General features: G+C 37.4%; 1 protein-coding gene across 2 annotated transcripts in view; it reads right to left on the bottom strand.

The window, feature by feature from the left end:
* Positions 1-19,669, bottom strand: part of DSC3 (desmocollin 3) — a 56,392-nt gene that overhangs the window by 21,622 nt on the left and 15,101 nt on the right. For both annotated transcript variants that reach the window (XM_061399686.1, XM_061399685.1), the window contains exons 5-11: positions 17,486-17,641; positions 15,894-16,038; positions 12,700-12,866; positions 8,246-8,380; positions 7,682-7,867; positions 1,301-1,560; positions 1,049-1,191 (exon numbers count right to left, since the gene is read on the bottom strand). In XM_061399686.1, the coding sequence (XP_061255670.1) occupies positions 1,049-1,191; positions 1,301-1,560; positions 7,682-7,867; positions 8,246-8,380; positions 12,700-12,866; positions 15,894-16,038; positions 17,486-17,641 (1,192 nt within the window). The remainder of the gene's footprint in view (positions 1-1,048; positions 1,192-1,300; positions 1,561-7,681; positions 7,868-8,245; positions 8,381-12,699; positions 12,867-15,893; positions 16,039-17,485; positions 17,642-19,669) is intronic.

Raw genomic sequence — 19,669 nt, 5'->3', positions numbered from 1 at the left:
AAAGAGTAAAGTGACCATAGAAAAACTTTTCTAATCCTGGTACATATTTTAACCATCTAGGCAGATTTTAAAAAATATATATATATATATGATGTCCAGGCTCCTAGATCAAGGATTCTTAATTCAGTTGGTCTCAGATAGTGTCTATACCTTGAAATTACTTTTAAACATCGCCAATTATTTTCATAGTTAGCCAGGGTTGAGAAATTCTGGGTTTCCTTAAGGAACAGAATGTAAAGAAAAAATCATTTTAACTCTATAGTCAGCTGAGCTATTTAATGATTTAATTTAAAAAGACATAAAGAGATCTAGAAGAGTCTGGTGAGACCATTTCATCTAGTCCTAGACTTGAGTTTCATCTTGCCCTCTGACACAGAGATCTATAGGCTTGTAAGATGTTGCCATGCTAGGGACATAAAGATAAAGAAGGCATGGTTTCATGCCACCAAGCAGTTTCACCTTGTTTTATGGTTAAGATAAATAGAAACAATCTTTAAAGTAATTTCTAAGAACTCTGTCTACTTGGTGGCTCTGATGGTGAAGAATCTGCCTGCAATGCAAGAGACCTGGGTTTGATACCTGGCTTGAGAAGATCCCCTGGAGAAGGGAATGGCTATACACTCCAGTATTCTTGCCTGGAGAATCCCATGGATAGAGGAGCCTGGCAGGCTACAGTCCATGGGGTCACAAAGAGTAGGACACGACTGAGCGACTAAGACTTCACTTTCAACACAAGAATATGGGTTTCTCAGGTGGCGCAGAAGTAAAGAACCCACCTGCCAATACAGGAGACACAAGAGACTCGGGTTCGATCCTGGGGTCAGGAAGATCCCCTGGAGAAGGAAGTGGCAACCCACTCCAGTATTCTTGCCTGGAAAATCCCATGGACAGAGGAGCCTTGCGAGCTATAGTCCATAGCGTCCCAAGAGTAGGATAAGACTGAGCACACACACACACACATATAGCACAAGAGTAATTCTGCCCAGAAATAACTGCAGTTTATTCTCTAACTCTTCCATAACATCCCAGATGAAAACTCGTGTTTTACCTTGATCTATTGCCAGGACTGTAATATTATACAAATCATTTTTGGGAGTTATAACCTCCCTGTCCAAAGTTTTGTAAGTCTCTAATGAGCCCGAACCTTCATTAACGGTGATCCACTCTTTAGGATCATGCAATATTTTGTACCTGTTAATAAAAAATAAAAATGATTTTAGCACTATAAAATGTATTGATATATTAGTGTCTCAATCATTACAAATACATTGTAAGTATGTGGTTATAGATTTCTTTGTACCTTAAACCACTGGAACTTTTAGTTTCAGGGTCATATGCCTTATAGCCACTGATCTTTGAACCCACTGCGGAGTTTTCTTTAATCCGTATATACTGGACTTCAGGGCTGCATTCAGGCCCTTCATCCTGATCCTTCACATGAACTGTGACCACAGCTCTGTTCATGGTTGTCATCCTGAGTGCAACATCTCTAGTAAATGGAGCTTCATTGGCCACTCCAATTTCCAGGACCACTTGATGGCTTTCTTCATAATCCAGTGGCTTTCAAAAAAAAAAGACAAGTATATCAACATCAGTGTAAAATACATTAGGTATTTCAAATAAGTGAACTTCTGTCACTATGAACAGTGCTGCATAAATTCTGTGCTCCCATTTAGCCAATATTGACTTTCATCCTTCACTAAAGAGAGAGGTAATTTTTCACTATGATTTTAGCAAAAGAGGCCTTAAAATTGTGGAATCCAATTCCTAAAATATTTCTATAGCTCATTCTTACAAAAGGAAAATATTCTGAACCTGAAGATAATACAAAAACAGGACAGAATTCTGGCCTTGTTTAGAAGACGAACTTAAGGGTCATCTGACTCATGGAGAATGTTCAACTTACTATTAATATTTTCCACTGAAAAGGGCTCTTATAAAATTAGATGTTGACCTGAAACTGAGATGGTGCAGTGATTTTATCTCTGATAGAAACCACACTTCAAATGCATGTTTGAATTGTCCTGTAAGGCATGCAACTGAGCAATCTTTATTTAAGCTTTTCCTTCTATCAAAATCCACACAGGTTCTCATTTCTTCTTAGAAATCTTCTTTGGCTTTTTGCCAGTTCCTTCTTTGTTGAATAAAACTTTTACCCCTGCTCATCATCTACTTGCATGAAAATTTCATCTTTGACAATTCGAGAATTATACTTTGCTATCACTTGTAGTTTATCCAAAGAAATTCTCACAGTGAAAATGCAGAGGAGGTGGTGCTTGGAGTAAAGAACTCGCTTGCCAATGCAGGAGATATAAGAGACACAGGTTCAATCCCTGTGTTGGAAAGATCCCCTGGAAGAGGGCATGGCAACCCACTTTATGTTCCATAGGGTGGCAAAGAGTCAAACACAACTAAAGCAACTTAGCATGCATACACCCAAGAAAAACATATGTGCTAATTGGTACTATTATTATCATCATCCCCATTTTACAAAGCAGGAAAAAGAGAAGAGGAGATAAATTGGCTTTCCCATGGCCAAAAGAAACCCATTTGCGCTAGAGTTTGAAGCCATGTAGTCTGGTTTGAGTCCATATTCCTAACCACACCACTATAATTCTGCTTAATTGATTCACCAGCCTGTGAAATCTTTTGAGCCAATTCTTTAATTACAGCTGATTTTTATACAGAAAATCAAGCTAAATCTAGAAAACACTATTTTACTGTACTGAAAAACTAAAGCACTTTTCTTTTTTATTGAAGTATAGCTGATTTATAGTGTTGTATTAATTTCTGCTATACAGATAGTGATTCAGTTATACATATACATTGTTTTTTACATTCTTTTCCATAATGGTTTATCTCAGAATGTTGAATATTATTCCCTGTTTTATACAGTAAGACCTTGTTGTTTATCCATTCTATATGTAATAGTTTGCACCTACTAACCTCAAACTCCCAGTCCATCTTTCTCTTCTCCTCCTCCCCCTTGGCAATCATGTTTGTTCTCTATGTTAGAACAATTTTTCTTTGATTCTTTTTCTGCTTATTAAATAACCACTGGCTAAATATTAAACAAAATAAAAACTGAAAAGCAAAATTTTTCATTTAAACCTTTCTCCACATCTGAGTATTATCAAGTTGAGATACTAATGTGTTGTGCTTTGTTGCTTCGGTCATATCCGACTCTCTGCGACACTATGGACCATAGCCCACCAGGCTTATCTGTCTTTTACATCTCCTGGATTGGCAGGTGGGTTCTTTACCACTAGCACTAACTGGGAAGCATACTAATACTAATCCAATAAGAAGTCAAAAAAATTTCTGAATGTTAGAATCTGCAAAATGCATGTGAAACTCTTTTTGACTCTTTTATTAAAAGCCCAGAAAATGTATCACCAAGAGAGAAAAAGGATTGATATCTGTTTATTTGTTGCTAATGAACACTATCTCACAAATTACATGTATTGCTATGGTCATGCTGAGAGTTAGAGCATCTGCTGGTGATGAGAAATGGATAGAAATTTAGAAAACAGCTGCTGCCCTGGAGAAAGTGCAGTTTGTTTGATCTAGAGTCACTTGCTATAAGCCTTAGAGTTTGTTTATGTAATTTTTAAGGCTCAAGCTAGATATTGCCTTAGTGGATTAAAGTCTCCAATATTAGAAATCTGGTGAGATGAAATAATGATTATTGAAGAATTATGAATTCTCCTCAACCGCAGGGTATCTTTTTGTTTCATCAATTGAAAAAAATGTCCAAAAATATTCCATAATATCCCTTACCTGAACTAAGATGCTAACAACTCCCCAGAAAATGTAATGTGAAGATGGAACTAAAGATGCTCTATGTTAAAATGACCAAGGGAAAAAAGTCACAAAATTGAAAGAATAACAGTGAATATTAGTATTAAATATATTATTAAAAACAACTATAATACAGCTGGGAAAAATATGACCAAGCAGTAGAAGGGGGTGACAGAGGATGAGATGGTTGGATGGCATCACTGACTCAATGGACATGAGTTTGAGTCAACTCCAGGAGACAGTGAAGGACAGGGAAACCTGGCATGTAGTTCATGGTGTCACAAAGAGTCAGACACAACTTAGCCAATGAACAACAACAAGTTGGAGTCAAAGAAACATAGGCTCAGATTTTGTCTCTACTACATCCAAGCTGTGTCACTTCGTGTAGGCTTCTTAATGTATCTGAGACTAAGTTTTCTCTTCTGTACAATTCTCAGAATGACATTTAACATTAGCACACACGGTAAGTGCTGTAAACTACAAGACAATTTTCTTTCTTGTTCTGGGTCAAGAACACAAAACCAAGGGTCTTTCGAGAAAGACCCTTTTCTGCCCTCATAACATGGATCCTAGAATGTAGTAGTGGAACCAACAGTACAATATATAGAACAAAGAATATGTTTACTCAGTGCAGTTTGAGGTAATACTATATCTCATCCTCGACATCACCTTTTAAAAAGATCAACTACACTCAGGCTTATATTCAAAAGAGAAAGAGTGAGAACAATATGAGCTAATAAATTATATCATTTAACTATTGTTAAAGGAATTGGAAATATTTATCCTAGACAAGGTAAGTCTCAAAGGACATAAAAGCCTTTTCAAAGCATTACACCTGTTCTGTAAAGCGTTAGATATAAAACCTGGTCCAAGACATGGGTTACAGAGAGAATAATTTAGACACAGTATAAATAAGACCTTCTGAGGATCAGAGCTCTCCAGACATGGAATAAGCTGCCAGTGGAGATGTGGAGATCCTTAATAATTGAGAATGTTCAAGCATAAGTAGGTGCCTAATAACTGATAACAAAATTATACAAGAAAGACAGCATGAAAGCAGAACTGCTTGACTAAATAGATTAAGTTCTCTTACAACTTGTATAGTGTATAATCTGAAACCATTTAATTGATTAAACCACTAATTGATTAAAACTTAACTTGCCTCTTCAATATTCACAAATCAATGTGATATACCACATTAACAAATTGAAAGATAAAAACCATATGATTATCTCAATAGATGCAGAAAAAGCTTTTGACAAAATTCAACATCCATTTATGATATTAAAAAAAACCCTCAGAAAGCAGGCATAGAAGGAACATACCTCAACATACTAAAAGCCATATATGATAAACCCATAGCAAACATTATCCTTAATGGTGAAAAATTGAAAGCATTTCCCCTAAAGTCAGGAACAAGACAAGGATGCCCACTCTCACCACTACTATTCAACATAGTTTTGGAAGTTTTAGCCACAGCAATCAGAGAAGAAAAAGAAATAAAAGGAATCCAGACTGGAAAAGAAGAAGTAAAACTCTCACTGTTTGCAGATGACATGATCCTCTACATAGAAAACCCTAAAGACTCCACCAGAAAATTACTAGAGCTAATCAATGAATATAGTAAAGTTGCAGGATATAAAATCAACACAGAGAAATCCCTTGCATTCCTATACACTAATAATGAGAAAACAGAAAAAGAAATTAAGGAAACAATTGCATTCACCATTGCAATGAAATGAATAAAATAGGAATGAAGCTACCTAAAGAAACAAAAGACCTACATATAGAAAACTATAAAACACTGATGAAAGAAATCAGAGATGACACAAATAGATGGAGAAATATACCATGTTCATGGATTGGAAGAATCAATATAGTGAAAATGAGTATACTACCCAAAGCAATCTATAGATTCAATGCAATCCCTATCAAGCTACCAACGGTATTTCTCAAAGAACTAGAACAAATAATTTCACAATTTGTATGAAAATACCAAAAAAAACCCTCAAATAGCCAAAGCAATCTTGAGAAAGAAGCATGGAACTGGAGGAAACAACCTTCCTGACTTCAGGCTCTACTACAAAGCTACAGTCATCAAGACAGTATGGTACTGGCACAAAGACATAAATATAGATCAATGGAACAAAATAGAAAACCCAGAGATAAACCCATGCACCTATGGACACCTTATCTTTGACAAAAGAGGCAAGAATACACAATGGAGAAAAGACAATTTCTTTAACAAGTGTTGCTGGGAAAACTGGTCAACCACTTGTAAAGAATGAAACTAGAACACTTTCTAACACCATACACAAAAATAAACTCAAAATGAATCAAAGATCTAAATATAAGACCAGAAACTATAAAACTCCTAGCGGAAAACATAGACAAAACACTCTCTGATGTAAATCATAGCAGGATCCTCTATGACCCACATCCCAGAGTAATGGAAATAAAAGCAAAAATAAACAAATGGGACCTAATTAAAATTAAAAGCTTCTGCACAATGAAGGAAACTATAAGCAAGGTGAAGAGACAGCCTTCAGAATGGGAGAAAATAGCAAATGAAGCAACTGACAAAGAATTAATCTCAGAAATATACAAGCAACTCCTGAAGCTCAATTCCAGAAAAATAAGCAACCCAATCAAAAAATGGGCCAAAGAAGAAGACATACAGATGGCTAACAAACACATGAAAAGATGCTCAACATCACTCATTATCAGAGAAATGCAAATCAAAACCACAATGAGGTACCATCTCACGCCGGTCAGAATGGCTGCTATCAAAAAGTCTATAAACAATAAATGTTGGAGAGCGTGTGGAGAAAAAGGAACCCTCTTACACTGTTGGTGGGAATGCAAACTAGTACAGCCACTATGCATTGGAAAAGACTCTGATGCTGGGAGGGATTGGGGGCAGGAGGAGAAGGGGACGACAGAGGATGAGATGGCTGGATGGCATCACCAACTTGATGGACATGAGTTTGAGTGAACTCTGGGAGATGGTGATGGACAGGGAGGCCTGGCGTGCTGAGATTCATGGGGTTGCAAAGAGTCGGCCACGACTGAGCGACTGAACTGAGCTGAACTGAACAGCCACTATGGAGAACAGTGTGGAGATTCCTTAAAACAAATAGAACTGCCATATGACCCAGCAATCCCACTCCTGAGCATACACACCGAGGAAACCAGAATTGAAAGAGACACGTGTACCCCAATGTTCATCGCAGCACTGTTTACAATAGCCAGGACATGGAAGCAACCTAGATGTCCATCAGCAGATGAATGGATAAGAATGCTGTGGTACATATACACAACGGAACATTACTCAACTATTAAAAAGAATGCATTTGAATCAGTTCTAATGAGGTGGATGAAACTGGAGCCTATTATACAGAGCGAAGTAAGTCAGAAATAAAAACACCAATACAGTATATTAATAAATATATATATGGAATTTAGAAAAATGGTAACGATAACCCTATATGTGAGACAGCAAAAGAGACACAGATGTAAAGAACAGACTTTTGGACTCTGTGGGAGAAGGCAAGGGTGGGATGATTTGAGAGAATAACATTGAAACATGTATATTATTATATGTGAAATAGATCGCCATCTAGGTTTGATGCATGAGACAGGGCACTCAGGGCTGGTGCAATGGGATGACCCTGAGGAATGGGACAGGGAGGGAGGTGGCAGGGGGTTCAGGATGGGAGAACACATGTACACCCATGGCTGATTCATGTGAATGTATGGCAAAAACCATCATAATATTGTAAAGTAATTAACCTCCAATTAAAATAAATTAATTTAAAAAAGTAAAAGCAAAAGAAAAAAAAAACTTGCCAAATTGTCAATTACTCATTATTTACTGTACCTTTACAACAGACAAAACACCTTCATTAGTTGCTTTGTCTGTAGTGATTTTGAAATGTCCGTTTTCATTGCCCTTTAAAATAGTAAAATTGGCTCTCCAATTGGCAGTGTTAATCAAATCCTTATCTTCTACGGGTATTCTTAGAATTTCCACATTGACCGTGTTTTCCTCGACTGATGCTTCATACTGAAACAGAGAGAACTCATTAAAACCTTATCTTATAAGGGAAACTTCTACAAAGAAAGTAAAACACGTCTTTCACTCCAAAAGTACTTGTTCTTAAAGCTTTTGCCTAGATTATTTCAAAACATGAATCATGAAAGCATTGTTTTATTAAGAGTTACTTTTACATGAACGTAGAACTTTGATACAAATGAAGACTAATACCATAGCCTTTAACAAAAGAAAGATAATATAAATACCAATATTAATAAATAGATTTATATGCCATATGTTTCATTTTATTGATAAAATAAGCATAGATACTTCGAAGGATGATAAATACTTTAATTCCAATTAAATTAAAAACAGCAATAGAGATCAATTTTGATATTATCTACTTACGGCATTCTGTCTGAAAGTGGGCAAATTGTCATTTGAATCTTTTACTGTTATGATGCAAGTCGCTGTACTCATCAATCCAAAAAACTGGCCATCCATATCTTGTACTTTCATTATCAATGAGTATTTGTCTGCAACCTGAAAACAAAGGAAGTATGTAATTAGTTTTGAAAACCTTTGTTTAGATGTATAAAGGAAACCACAGTGGTACACACTTCTATTAATGTGTATCCATGCTTTTATTTGATTTCCCTATTTGTATATACCCAAAAGCATGGTAGACAGGAAGAAGCTGAAAGTAGGCAGAGCTTCAGTGACAAAGATCCACAGTAAGAAAGTAGATTTACATTTTAGGTTGCAGGTAATAGAAGGTTTTATGGGCGTCATATGGGGAGTACAAAATAGGAACATTTGAGTTTTAGAAAGAATGTTTTTAAAGAAGGTTGAGCACAATTGGGAGTGAACTGAGCTGGGATTCAAAGGAACCTGTTGAAGTCTCCTGAAACAGTCCAAAGCTGGGGCCTTGGCAATAAGGACAGAAAGCAAGGGTGATAGGAAAGTTATTTATAAGTCAAAATGCGGTTTGACTTGAGAACAGATTGTATGCATAGTTACAAAAGAAAGAGGGGTTGAGGATGCTGCTCTGGGGTCCTACTTAGATGGGCAGACAGAGGTATCACCAACCAATACAGGAAGACAGTGGTTCCTTGAGGAGAAAAGTGCTGGCAAGGTTGGCAAGGAGGAGTGAAAAAAAATGAGTTTTTCCTGGTGTATATTGAATTCTATATTCCTGTGGGAAATCTAGTAGAAGCAGAGCGGCTTCCCTGATGGCTCAGTGGTAAAGAATAAGCCTGTAATGCAAGAGACTCAGGAGGTGCAGGTTCGATCCCTGGGTCAGGAAGATCCCCTAGAGGAAATGGCAACCCACTCCAGTATTCTTACCTGGAGAATCCCACAGACAGAGGAGGCTGGTGGGCTACAGTCCAAAGGGTCACAAAGAGTCTGACATGACTGAGCACACACACATACACACACACGGGAAGTCTAAGGAGAAATGTCCAGAAGACAGCTGAATAGATAGACCTATACTTAAGGGCAGCTCAAGGACTGAAATACCAATCTTGGAGTCAGCAGTAGCTGGACAGTGATTGAAATTATGGCAAGAATCAAATTTCCAGGGAGAGAGTGAGTGAAAGTTGCTCAGTCGTATTGGACTCATTGCAACCCCATGGGCTGTACATTCTATGGAATTCTCCAGGCCAGAATACTGGAGTAGGTAGCCTTTCCCTTCTCCAGGGGATCATCACATTCCAGGGATCGAACCCAGGTCTCCCGAATTGCAGGTGGATTCTTTACCAGCTAAGCCACAAGGGAAGCCCAAGACTACTGAAGTGAGTGACCTATCCCTTCTCCAGAGAATCTTCCTGCCCCAGGAATCAAACCAGGGTCTCCTGCATTGCAGGTGCATTCTTTACCAACTGAGTTATCAGGGGAGAGAATAAAGGATGAGAAAAGCAGAGGATGTAAGGAACACTAGTATTTCATGCTTAGGAGAAGTAAGAAGAGTAAGCAAAGGACAGATGCTCAAAACAAAAGATCAGGGAAGCAGGAGGAGAACCAGAAATCCAAGAGAAGAGAGAGTTTTCATAATTGCCAGCAATAGAGCTTTAATAATTAACCACTGGATTAGGCAGTTAGGTGATCGCTGTTGACCTCTGAGAATGGAGTTTGCAGATAGTGTGCTGATGCTGCAATGGACTCACTGGTTTGTGACACAATCACCTCTGTTGCCTTCTCTTCATTTTACTCTTCTTTAGCCACTCCTTTTGTTCTTTTATTTTTCATCATTTTCTATTTCCCTCTATCCCTTCTTTGGTCTTTATTTTACTCATCCTTCTTTTACAGTGGAAACTAACATTCCCATCCCAAACTATTCCTTCCAAAGGCTCTGGAACTCTCTGAGACCCTCCTCTGAGACCCTTCGATTTTTTTTGATCAAGTGAGCAAATCTGGGGTTTGATCCCAAATCTGTATCTTATAAGCTGTGTAACCCTAATTTATTTATTTACTCTAGGTCTCATTTGTCAATATTGAAAAACTAGGAAAAATGCTTGTTTTTACTTGATTACCACATCCCACAGATACAAAAATATATTCATATAATTCCTTTCAAACATTCCCATTTGTTATGACCATTGTGTGTTTTATCACATAGAATGTCTGGGCCTCCATGGTGGCTCAGTGAAAGGATCTACCTGCCAACGCAGGAGACACGGGTTCGATTCCTGATCCCGGAAAATCCCACATGCTGCGGAGAAACTAAGCCTGCAGCACAATTACTGAGCCTGTGCTGTAGAGGCCAGAAGCTGCAACTACTGAGTCCTTGCACCCAGAGCATGTGCTCTACAACAAGAGAAGCCACTGCAGTGAGAAGCCTGTGCACCACAGCTTGAGAGTGGCCCCTGCTCACTGCAACTAGAGAAAGTCCATTGGCAGCAATGGAGACCTCAGCACGGCCAAAGATAAGCAAACAAATAATAATAATAAACAGAAATGTATTCCCTAGAAGTTTGAGAGGCTAGAAGTCTGAATCGAGGTGTCGGCCACGCAAAGCTCTCATCAAAGCCTTTACAGGAGATACTTCCTCCAGGAATTTCTGGATATCCCCTGCCTTTGCATGGCCTGTGACAGTACAACTCCAATCTCTGCCTTGATCTTCCCAAGGCATCTTTCCTGTGTATCATCTTAACCAGGCCATCTGCTTATGAGGACTCAAGTCATCTTAACTGATTATGTCTGCAATTCCCCTATTTCCAAATAAGGTCACATTCTGAGGTACTGGAAGTTAGGACTTTGAGATATTGTTTGGGAACACAATTTTACCTTTAATGACATAGATAAGAGATCATTTCTGCCTTTCTATAGCAAACCGGATTTGAAGGGGTAAGAGTGAGAGGGGACAGTTAGGAACTCATTGCCATAGTTTAGGTAAGGGTAAATTTGTGTCTTGTTCTAAGTTATTAGCAGTGAACATTGACAGATGATACTGTTGGAGAGAAATGGACCAGACTTTCCTGTAAATTGAAGACTAAATAAAGACTATATCAGTTATAAAAAAAAAAAAGTCACAATCCCACAAAAATAAAAATAATAATAAACAAAAGCTTTGTAATTTTTTTATTCTTTTTGATATGTTCTCACCATCCCTCCCTTTTGCTCTGGGATCAAATACCATTGATTTGTGTTTTAATATCTCTCCCAGTCATATTGATCCTTCCATTTATGTTATTCTAGTTTTAGTAGGTACCGCTGAAGTGTTCTAATAAAGCTACTTTGTACATGTGAAACCGATTGATCTGCTTTGGTCAATAATGCAAGACTCTGGAGTAAATATGGGCTGATGAAATGCATAAGAGCAACAATGAAAGATCAGAGAATACAGTGCAGTAATTTGACCAGGACAAGTCAATCCATCCTTCTGACTGTCACCTTTCTCCTCCATAGAGTGGAGGTAATCCCTACCTAATCCAACAAGGAAATTATCAAGATGAATTAAAATTATGCATAAAGAATTTGAGCATCAAGTGCTATACACATAACAATATGCTATTAATATCATCCAAATAGTGCTGCAAATTTTTAACAGTCCATCTACTTTATCTTAACTAATCTTTTCCTGATTAAAAGTTGTTTTTTTTCTGTTGTTGTTTAGTCATTAAGTCGTGTCTGACTCTTTGCAACCCCATGGACTGTAGCTTGCCAGGTTACTCTGTCCAGGAAGAACATTGGAGTGGGTTGCCATTTCCTTCTTCAAGTACATTATCTATAATAACAGGATAGGGATCAGGGTATAATCTATACTCATGGAACAAGCAAAACTAATTGTCCTACATGAGAACTGAGCTGGAACACTGAGCTAGAACCAACTAGTCATACACAAGAACTAAAACAATATTCAATAATACCAACTTTCACAAGTAATATCTTTTTTCTCACTCCTTCTGAATACTAATTGATTTTTACTTCTCTCTCTCATGGTTTCTCTTATATAAGGAAATAGAAATCATATTATAATAAGTCTTAATAATATAGCCAGGAATTCTTACTGTCTTATGCCTAAGTAAAATAAAATGAGAAACTCTTAATCCACCAGCTTCTCAAGTAGCTCAGTGGTAAAGAATCCACCTGCCAATGCAGGAGACACGGGGGATTGTAGGTTCAATCCCTGGGTCGGGAAGATCCTCTGGAGTAGGAAATGGCTACCCACTCCAGTATTCTTGCCTAGAAAATACCATGGACTGAGGAGCCTGGTGGGCTACAGTCCATGGGGTCACAAAGAGTCAGACATGACTGAGCGTGCACACATGCCTAATCCATAGGATAGCAAATTATAGTAAATTGGAGGTGGTGCGTTCAACCCCCAGTAAAATAATAAACCTGTAGATTGTGAAAGTTACCTCTCTGTCCAAATAATGAGAGACGGTGGTGATCACACCCGTGCTGGGATGCACAGAAAACAGCCCAGGTGATCGTGGTGTCTGCTCCAAAATGCTGTACTTCAGGCGTGTGTGCATCGTGTCTGGTTCATCTCTGTCCGTGGCACAAACCACTCCCACTGTAGTACCTACATGTTTGTTTGTTTTAAGAAAAAAGGAGTCTTTACTTTCCAGAACTGCAAAATATGTTTAGGCGTAGCTACACTTCTCAAAGTCTAACATTGATAGTGGAAACCTCATTTAAGTTGTATTTCTTACCAGCAATATTCCATCCTTACATAGTACTGGTGAAGATGACTTCAAATTTATAACATGAAATACTTTAATGCTAAGAATCAAGATTTACTTTGTCCACAGTTTAAACTATTTGAAAGTAAATTTACTAAAAAACATATAAATAGCATCCAAGAATAATTTCAACACATATTCCCACATATCAAAATATGGAGAGATAAACCATATCTCTAAAGTAAATCAGATTTTTCAAAAATCAAAGTTTTGATTAATAATTAATCGAGGCTGACTTGGAATATAATTGGATAGATGATCATGTTGACCTTTCACATCTCAGTCTCTCCTTTCTATGATTTTCTTTTTGCTAATTCTTGAATTGCCTCATTCTTTCACCAGATTAGTATCCAAACCCCATTGCTGCCTGCCCTACTTAGTCTTATTTCATACTATTTACTATTTAGGGAGAATTTAAGTCAACTATTGCTTCAGTTGGAGCTACTGGTATTTTTCATCAGTATGGAAAGTAAGAATATTGCTCTGGAAGAGGATTTCAGGTATCAAAGAGGACATACATGTGGCATTTTAAAGTGTAAGAAGAGTGTTCCCATGAAATTATAATACATAGATCCACTTTGCCTAGCCCTGTATGTGAGGCTGGCCTGAGGAATAATATATAGACACATACAATAATATACATATACACATATATTCATTGAAATTTTATATTTGAGGATATAAAAGCAAATAAAAATATTAGTGCAAGGAAGTATTAATTTTAAATAATTTTGCCATTATATTTTTAAACATTATATATGTGTATGTATTTGTGCTTAAACATACATATGTGTGTGTGTGTGTGTATATATATATATATATATATATGTAGCCTGCCAGACTCCTCTGTCCATGGAATTCTCCAGGAAAGAATACTGGAATGGGTTGCCATTTCCTTCTCCAGTATGTATATAAATATAGAAATAAATTTGTAGAGAATGTCCAAATACATATTTATAACAAAAAGATTTTTGCAGTGGATCAATATGAAGACATGAAGTAATAATCTTATTATAAGAAAATAAATGATCTTCTCATAAAATACTATTTATAAGCTTTATAAGATATAAATTTTCTTTCTGCAATTTCACTGGCAGGAAGACATAAACACTATTTTAATTCTCTGGATATAGAACACCTTTACTTATTACATAAAATCGTCCTAAAATCTTGACTTGGAAATTCTTTTCCACAAGTGCTCTACTTCACTATTAGCTGAGCATCCTTTGCCCAAAGCATCTGTGTGTAAAACAAATTCAAGGAACACCGTTAGACTAATACAGTTTTAACTGGTCTGAACCTACTGGTGTGAGATGCTTAAAGCATCCTGGGTTAATCTGGGCATCAAAGTGTTTGTCCTCAATTTTTCTCTGTTACTACTAAAGAGAGAGAATGTTAGAGAAAGAATCTAAAATCAATCATCCCTCTTTGAAAATAGAAAAATGTAACAAAGTCATAGACTTGAGAGGTTAAAAACATTTTAAATCATCTAACATAATTAAACTCATTCTATAGATCAGACAACTCAAAGGAACTTCAGTGAGTTCTCACAGTGAAATAATAACAGATTCTGAATCAAAAACTAGGCTTCCTAAACTCCAAACCAACTATTTTCATTTTTTTAATTGTACCATGTGAGTACTAAGAAGGTTAACATCTATGACACCAAATTATCAAAGCAAAACGTAAAAAGAAAGAGCAGCTGTAAGAATCCAGTGAAGATGTAAATAACTATACTAGAAACATTAATAAGCAAGTTCGTAAAGTCCCCTTTATGGTTCAGCTCACTTCCTTTCAACTTTATTGCAAGAGGTAATTCTCTGCTGGCTCTACAATAAGGAATCTGCCTGCAGTGCAGGAGACACAGGAGACGTGGGTTCGATCCCTGAGTCGGGAAGATCCCCAAGGAGGAAATGCCAACCCATTCCAGTATTTTTGCCTGCGGAATCCCATGAACAGAGGAGCTTGGCGGGCTACAGTCCAAAGAATCGCAGAGTTGAACACAACCAAGCAACAACAAATACACGAACAATTTTTCACATTTCAAGTCTAGAAGACATCAAGAATGCCACATTTAAGGGCGAACTAAAGTGAAAACACTATGGTTTTTCCTCATGTGAGAGCAAGCGTTTAGGATGGAGAACATGCGATGCAAGTTTCTTTAAAGTTATTTCAGTATTCACTCTAAATTGGGAGTAGTAAAACAGTACTTTAAAGAGAAAAGATAAATAAGATTTATTTATTAAATAAATTGTATACTCAGTGGATGCCATTGAACACCTTCCTACATAAAACCTAATTAAAATATCTACACTGATTTTAGTTTTATTAGAGTCTACACTGCATATCCTCCCTTGGAGCTGGGGATAATGATAAACCCACATAATAATAAAATGAAATGAAGTATAAAAGCAAAATATGGTACAAAGCTTGAATAACTGCTATCTGCCTTTATAACTCATTGGTATACCAGCAACACCACAAACTCCTATGTTGCTGTTGTTTAGTCGCTATCATTTCCAACTCTTTTGCAATCCCGTGGCTCTCTGTCTATGAGACTTTCCTGGTAAGAATCCTGGAATGGGGTGCCGTTTCCTTCTCCAGGGCATCTTCCTGACCCAGGGGTCAAACTTACATCTTCTGCTTGGCAGGTGGATTTGGTACCACTGAGCCACCTAGGAAGCCTATAATATCAAACTCCTATAATACCTTGTAAACTACACATTGATTGAATCTGATGGCATTATATGTATCCAATGAGCCCAATGTCATCTCACAATGATCTGGCATTGAGTAAAAACTCAATCTCTCAAACAGTGCATATAAACATTTAATACAGCATATTTTGCTCTTCAGTGTTGTCTCACCAACTCTACTGCTTTCCGGAACTTCAAAATTATAAACTGCTTCTGTGAAAATAGGATGGTTGTCATTTTCGTCCTCCACTCTGATGGGCAGTGGGAGAGGGAAGTCTGCTGAATATCCGTCTGCAGTTGACGCATAGGCAATCAGCTGTAAAACAGTGAAAACCAAACTGAACAGTCCATTTTGAAAGATTCCAGCAAGAAAGAATTCTATGCTTTATCTAATACCTTCTCTGCAAATCTTTTAAGTAATAAATCTTTCCAAAAATTTAATACTTCTTTAGTTATCAGAGCATTGAAGGTAGAAAGACTATAACTATTAATATTATAGTTCAAAGTATTCAGTGTTTGGTAGAAGTGGCTACACTTCAAATAAAACCTAGGTCAGAATACAGTGTCAGAGAATACTCAGGCCATTAGACTAAGGAATTAAATGTGAATATAGCAGGGTGGATTATAGTCTTTATTCTCCCCATAATCATAAAATCATAAATAGGGAGAAACAAGTCACTTCACTGCAGTGGGAACAATCCGAACTACATCATCTAAATAAAGCAAAAATTACCAAATTTTGTCACTACTAAGCCCGTTTATTATTTTACCTCATAGATCACATATTTGTAAGAGGTTTTCTCATAAAACCGCTACATTTACTTCTGCATTACTGGTTAACCAAAAGCAGTGTAAAATCAAATAGAACATATTTCTCTTCAGCATGTTATTATAACACTGAGTTGAAAATTTTCCAGCCAAAAGCAAAGTGTCACGTGGTGACCATCAGTCATGTTTTACTTACCCAGCATCTCTTCCTTTTTCTTTTAGGAAGAGAAGCCCTCTTTTCTATGGAGAATCAGCTCCCCTGAACCACAGGAATAATTACATAACCCCAGAGCATTTATTATATCATGCTGAAAATTGTCTGAATTATTACACTGAAAATTAAGTGACTTATTCCCCATTGATGTAAGGAAATGGCATCCCACTCCAGTGTTCTTGCCTGGAGAATCCCAGGGACGGGGAGCCTGGTGGGCTTCTGTCTATGGGGTCGCACAGAGTCGGACAAGACTGAAGCGACTTAGCTGCAGCAGCAGCAGCATCCTTATCAGTATACTGACTTATTGTGCCTTGTTTGGGCTTGATCTCCCACTTTTGCTACATTATGTAGTTCTCAGATATCATCAGATAGTCATACATGCTGAAGAAAGACCAAGAAAGAAAAGGGAAAAAAAAAAAAAGGAGCAAAAGAGGGACATTGGAAGACAACTCTTCCAATCAACTGTGGCCATGTCCTAGAGAGAGGAGAAAGGACCATGACCAGAGAGAGAAGGAAAACCTCAGAAACAAAACCAACTTTTGGAAATTTGCTGGAATTTACATCCAAATGCAATTAAATTTCTTGGCTTCACTTTAGGCTTACCTAACAGAAGTTGAGATAAAGAGCAGACCAAGCATTCCAAAATATTATACAATCTATTTCCTTCATCTTTAAGATGCCCTCAAAAAAGACAGTGCAGAAGACAGGAAAGAATAGATGGAGTATCAGAAGAAACATAGTTTAATCACTTAAAAGTCATGTGTATTGATAAAGCTCCTACATCAAAAACGTCATATTCTTCACGATCCACAGGCTGGGTACAATACAGATTTCCAGTGTCTCTTTCTATGAAAAACAAATTTAAAGGTTCCTTGTCAACTCCACGCCCACTTATTGAATAGAAGATGGTATAGTTCTGTGCAGCATCAGATTGAACCTAAAAGGAAAAAACATATGTAAAAAATTTTTCATTAAAATGCTGTTTTTTAAATACAACTTACATGTTTACATTGTTTATTAAAGAGATTATTTTAAGAAAAATCACCTTTTTCACTTCATCAACCTGCAAAATGGTAACAAACTATGATAATTTGGCAAAAGATTTTTTAAAAGCTCCCAAATTTAATGAAGACAATGTTCAACATAAAAAGTAACCAAAGAAAACCTAATTGTAAACAAAAAGGCATAGGTTCCCATCTAGTGATTTGGCAAAGGTAGAAAAAAACAATACTACCCGTTGTGGGCAGGGATGAGGCAAACAGGAACTCTCATATCCTGATGAAAGGAACGTCAATTGGAATGTTTCTTAGGGAGATGAATTAACAAAACTGAAAAGAATGACAATAAACAGAGAAGACTCTTCCTGGCAGAGGAAACAGGAAGTGCAAAGTGATCAGACCAGGGCTATGTCTGGAGTGTTCAAGGAAGGCATTGTGTTTGGAGTAGAGAGGACTAAGGGAAAAGAAAGTCGTAGATGAATGCAGTAACAGGGCAATGGCATAAAAGAGATTCCAAGGATGTTGGCTTCTTCTTGGAGTCAGACTGAGAGCCACTGGAGAATTTAGATAATAGTAATACCCAATTTCTGGAGTTCTGGTAGCTCAGTGGTAAAGAATCCCCCTGCCAATGCAGGAGATGTGAGTTCCATCCCTGGGTCAGGAAGATTCCCTGGAGAAGAAAATGGCAACCCACTCCAGTATTCTGGGAAATCTCATCTCATGGGCAGAGAACGCTGCAAGGTGACAGTCCATGGCGTCTCACAGAGTCGGACATGACCAAGCGACTAAACAACAATATCCAATTTATATTTTATTTTTTTTATTTTATTTTATTTAACTTTACAATATTGTATTGGTTTTGCCACCAATTTATATTTTAGAAGGCTAATTCTTGCTGTTCTGTTAAGATTAGACTTGGGTAAGAAGTAAGGGAAGAAACAGGAAGGCCATTTAAAAGTTACTGCTTAAAAAAAAGTTACTGTAAGAATTCAGGAGAGAGAATTGTTTGTTAGACTAGCATGGCAGCAGCAGCAGTTGTGAAAAGCAGTTAGATTCTGGATCGAATTTGACGCCGCAGCCAGCAGGATTTGACAACGGATTGGCTGTGTGGTGTGAAGACTGAAGTCAGGGATGTCACCAAGTCACAGGAAGCTAGTATTCCCCGATGTCTATTCTGCCCATCTTCCTTAATGTTAGAACTTACAGCTGAACATAAGATGGTCCAGAAGAAAGATTTTTCTATCTCCCTTGCAATTAGGTATGATCATGCAAAAAGGGATCAATGGGATTTAGCAAAAAAAATAATATTGGGCTGGCCAAAAACGTTTGTTAGGGTTTTCCGTAACATCTCATGGAAAACCTCAAATGAACTTTTGGCCAACCCAACACAGGTGAGATTCAGACTGTGCTCTAGAAAAGTGGAGGTGTGCGTTCCGTCATTTGGACACAAGGATGAGTGTCTTGAACCTGAAAGGATGGCCAAGCTTAAAAAGGAAGAAGCCTGGGTCCCCGGCGATTTCTCAAATTAGAATCTCTGTACTGGATCACACTTTGACATGAAATGACTAAATCTCTGTCATACTTTATCCCCTATAATTTAAGATCTTAGTAAAACGCAGCTAGATTCTTATCCTATAATAATAAAGGAATTACAATTTTAATTGTAAAGAATGGTAGATATGGTAAACAGGGGCTGAACATCTATTTCATCTGGAGAAGGACATGGCAACCCACTCCAGTATTCTTGCCTGGAAAATCCCATGGACAGAGGAGCCTAGCTGGCCACAGTCCACGGGTCACAGAGTGGGACACAACTGAAGCGACTCGGCACGAACGCAGCAAATTCCTATCTATTAATTCCTTAACGAGAAGTATGCTCTCCACATAAAACCTTACCAAACAGACTCTACTGTGGTAACAACTGAAAGGATGGAGCCGCCATTAATTGAGATGGGAGGACATTTTTT

Source organism: Bos javanicus, chromosome 24 (assembly GCF_032452875.1).
Source record: "Bos javanicus breed banteng chromosome 24, ARS-OSU_banteng_1.0, whole genome shotgun sequence".
Lineage (NCBI taxonomy): Eukaryota > Metazoa > Chordata > Mammalia > Artiodactyla > Bovidae > Bos > Bos javanicus.
Note: the sequence above shows the minus strand (reverse complement) of the source record. Positions and strands in the feature narration are given on the sequence as shown.